Source organism: Acanthisitta chloris, unplaced genomic scaffold (genome assembly GCF_000695815.1).
Source record: "Acanthisitta chloris isolate BGI_N310 unplaced genomic scaffold, ASM69581v1 scaffold1049, whole genome shotgun sequence".
In the NCBI taxonomy this organism is placed as follows: Eukaryota; Metazoa; Chordata; class Aves; order Passeriformes; family Acanthisittidae; genus Acanthisitta; species Acanthisitta chloris.
Genome location: NW_008690590.1, coordinates 1 through 4,050, shown reverse-complemented (window position 1 = coordinate 4,050; position 4,050 = coordinate 1). Strand labels below are relative to the sequence as shown.

The following is a 4,050-nucleotide window of genomic DNA, read 5'->3' as shown; positions in this document are numbered from 1 at the left end:
AAAGAGTCTGTCCCTCCAACAATCCTCCTATTTGCAAAACTCTGTATACACACTATAGAAATAATTTGAAACTGAGTTTAATGACAACTTGCATTCACCAAAGAAAACTGAAGATGAGACTTTTAATGTTCACTGAATAGAGATCATCTGTTGCAAAGAAGGTGATACATGATACGTTCTAATCCCCTCACAGTTTATGACCATTAAGCCAACTAAAACCAAGTTCACAGTGCTACTGCTGGTGTTTACAATGTGCAGAGCTGGTCAACCTCGCTTTTTCAGAATACTCGAACTTCACAAGACAACTTACTGGGACAAGGCAGCCAACTCAAGGTAACCACTTTAAAACAAAAACTACAGTTTAGCCCCCTATACTAAAATCAGTGAAGCACTGCCTCTTTTGCATGAAAAAAGTTTTACTTACCAGTACTGGCTTTTTTTTTACATAGTCTTAGTGAATATCCAGAGATCCTTCCTGGCCCATGTACTATTTTCACTGGAGATCCATTTGAGGACATTCTTAGGTGACACTCACACTTCCTATCAATGAATTAATGCGAAGATTCAGTTTGTACCTTTTTGTATGCAGAACCCATACATTACCCCCACACCACATCTGTGGAATGATTATTTCCACAATATTTTAACATTTAAAAAAATATAGCTTACCCTTCCTCATTGCATGAATCTTGGAGGGGAAAGTAGGTAAAAAACTGGCAACGGATCATGTCTGTGCAAACCTGCTGACAGGCTGTGTGTCCTTGAGTATAACTGACATTAAGTTCATCTCCCAAAAAATCCATATGCATGTAAGTGTGAGAATTGCAGGCTGTAAGAGTGAATGCATTCCAGGCATCAGAAAGCTATTAACTTGATTAGTTCAAAATTAGTATTTAATTGTAATTTATTGTTTACCAGGTAAGGATCTTCTGCAATTTAGGAGACCAAAGCCTGATTGAGCATTTTCTCGTGCTATAACTGCCTCTGGTGTCCCACTTGCATTGAGCATTTTCTCGTGCTATAACTGCATCTGGTATCCCACTTGTTGATGTCTTCAGAAGGCACAGATTTCTAAAATGAAATTTATTTTCTTTTACAATAATTAAATCTGTTTTCACATCCTAAAAATTATTCCTTAGGTTCTCGTAAGGGAAGGTCCTTTCTTAAATTTGGGGGTTTTTTTCTACCAAGTCTCAAACTGTAAAAGTATTTCATATGAAAATGCATTCACTAAGTTCACTAGTTCACACTAAACTGAGGCAGCTTTTGAAGTTCTGCAAAATGGCATATAACTGTAGTACTAAAGGTTGTACAGTATTTATACATATATATAGAAGAGGTGATTTTAGATGATGCATGACATCTCAGCTTTGCTTCTCTCCTGAAATCCCTTTGAAACTTTATTCTTCTGGTTTGTGTGGAATGTTGTTTTTTAACTATTCTCACTACAAAGTATGAAAGAGAGAAGACATATAGAAATATTTTTAAATCTGTTAACTTCTTTGAAAAATCTTTTAAAGTAAATAAGTTCATCCTGCCAGGAAACCAGAAGACTCTTTAGATAATGTCATAAAATTCAGCTTTAAGTCATTAAAGCAATCAGAAGGTTTACTGCATTTTTGAAATGTACAACTCTTTACAGATTAGGACCAGATACACAACTGCAATACAAAAGCCCTGATCACATTTTGGAAAAGAAAAAAAAGATGAAATGCCCACAGAAAATTATAAACTTATGAACAAAACCCACAAAAAGCTGTACTTTACTGAATATAGCCTTTTAACATAAACCTCTGTAAGGATAAGAAATTAGTGTTTAAAAAATATATTTTAAAAAGTCTACATAGATAATGATATTTAATTGTCATATTCACCTTTGGGATTCTATTTGCCATACTCTGGTAAAGAATGTAAAGAACAAGCACTTTGGAAAATATGTACAAATAGTTTGGCAGACAGAAATATCAGGAGTGAAAAAGCTTGTAATATTCATTCCTGAAAACTCTTGATCTTCAAAAATGTCCGTTTGACAATCTGTATAAACCAAGAACAAAATATCACAATTTCAAAGACTTTATTGTGTCATCAGAATATTGAGATTTACAGATTATTAATTTCTCTCTTAATTCCCATTTTCCTTCTGTGATGGATAAAAGGGAAAGATAACCCAACATTTTTACCAAAAGCTATTCCTCGAGAACACTTTTGAATATGTAAACTCATGGAGAACACTACTGAACAGGCATGAGGTTCATACAGAGGAAAAGAGAAATGACATGTTACAACACAGATTTGCTAATCTAATAGGGTGTGACTAGAATAAACATAATGAGATGATCCTTTTAGCACTTCTTCCTTTACTATTTGAAAAGCAGGAAGAACATGCAGAAGTGCTGTACAGTCTGCCCTCTGACATAACCCAAATAACACAAGAGAGATTTGGCAAGATAATTCACACAACCAGACTAGGGATGTAAAAGTTACGGGAAGTATTAGCATGTTTAGAAAGAGATGAATGAGTTGCCTTCTCCACATGTATACTTGAATCCCTAGTTAGAATCACAGTGCAAGAATAAAAAGAGAAGAAAAGGAAGCACCAGCACAGAGGATGCTTCTTGAATCTATAAAGCTTTAAAGACAGTAAAACCAGTGAACTTATCCAAAATACAGGACCTGGTAGCTGCAGCTAACAAGGAAGTACAGCAGCCAAGTCAATGCTGCCCAGTGAGTTCTAGAAACATACTGGGCACATCTTACCTCAGAAAAAGAAAATAAGGAAAAGGGAGAGGTATAGCTTAATGTGAATCTTGTTAATTTGATGAGGTTTTCAAAAAACATGAGCATGAAAGGACAGTAGTGGGCAGTAATTACACAATAAGAACAAAAAGAAAAAGGAGTCTGAAAAATAAGAGTCAAATAACTCTGACAATTAGTATGTAAAATCCCATGTTAAGGGGAAATAGAGTTCAGGAGAATGGATAGTTTCTGAAGGAAATTATACATGAAGCTCAAATGTGGATCTGGAAGTTTAGGAAAGTTAACCCATGATCTCAAGGATCATGGTCAGTGATCAATATCAATATCCAATGACCTCAATACAGACAAATTGCTATGGATATGGAATAGCATGTGTGCATAAGGACAAAGTCAGAAAGGCACTAAATGAAAGGCCACATAGGAAGGAATAAATTCTTGAAAGAAAAATATGCATTACCATTCAATTAGTGTTAAGAAAGGGGCTTAGGTTATTCTGGGGGAGAAAGGAAGCTAATGGCAAAGAACACAAGAAAGTCTAAAGAACTAGCATTTTATTATCTCCACTCTTCTACATGAAAACAAGCTGGACAATGGACAATGACATTAGCATTACTGAGCAGAAGAAAGAGGGTGTGGTAGAACAGGAAAGAGAGAAAACCTATCTTGATCATTTCAGTGGTCTTAGATTCTGACTGAAGCAATCTCAAAGTTTCTTGGCACAATTTAGCTTTTGATGCTAACAGAGGGTTGCTGTGAATCCAAAAATCTTTGAAAGGAGAAGCACTTCTTTTTAAAACAATGTAACTAGAACATATAAAACATAGGATTACTCGGCCTAAATACAGTGAGAAAAACAAAACTAGAGCAAATATTCAGATAAACCCATTTCAGATATTTACAATGATGCAGAAGATAGTACTGAGATTTTATGACCATATCTGACAAACCACTATCTGGACAGACATAGTTGATCTGTCTTGGATTAGGACAGTTGACCTCCTTAGATGACCTCTTGATCAAATAGTACTGTCTAGGCTTCTGTGATCACAGGTTCTCTCTGCTCTTTCCTCTCACAAAACACAGAAACTAAAGAAAGACAGGTAGGAAAAAGATTAACTTTCATGTGCCTTGAGAAACTCTGATTTAATTTGTGTGGGGTCATTACTACCATGTTATCACTGGCAGAAACCACAAATGTCTGTGATAACATCTCAAATGGCTTTTGATTTTTTTAAACTTAAAACCATATTGTTTGTGCACATGCTGCAAACCCCAGTTCTTCTCAAAGCCTGT

The 4,050-nt window shown here is 35.4% G+C and overlaps 1 protein-coding gene across 1 annotated transcript in view; it reads right to left on the bottom strand.

The window, feature by feature from the left end:
- LOC103809042 (coagulation factor XI-like) overlaps nt 1-2,034 on the bottom strand; it is a gene marked incomplete at its 5' end in the record, with an annotated part of 6,692 nt that extends 4,658 nt beyond the window's left edge. Inside the window, 6 exons of the mRNA XM_009081852.1 lie at nt 1-52; nt 425-540; nt 670-829; nt 916-982; nt 1,029-1,071; nt 1,875-2,034. The exon at nt 1-52 is cut by the window's left edge and continues 102 nt beyond it. Of these exons, the coding sequence (XP_009080100.1) occupies nt 1-52; nt 425-540; nt 670-829; nt 916-982; nt 1,029-1,071; nt 1,875-2,034 (598 nt within the window). The remainder of the gene's footprint in view (nt 53-424; nt 541-669; nt 830-915; nt 983-1,028; nt 1,072-1,874) is intronic.
- Nucleotides 2,035-4,050: the final 2,016 nt, after the last annotated feature.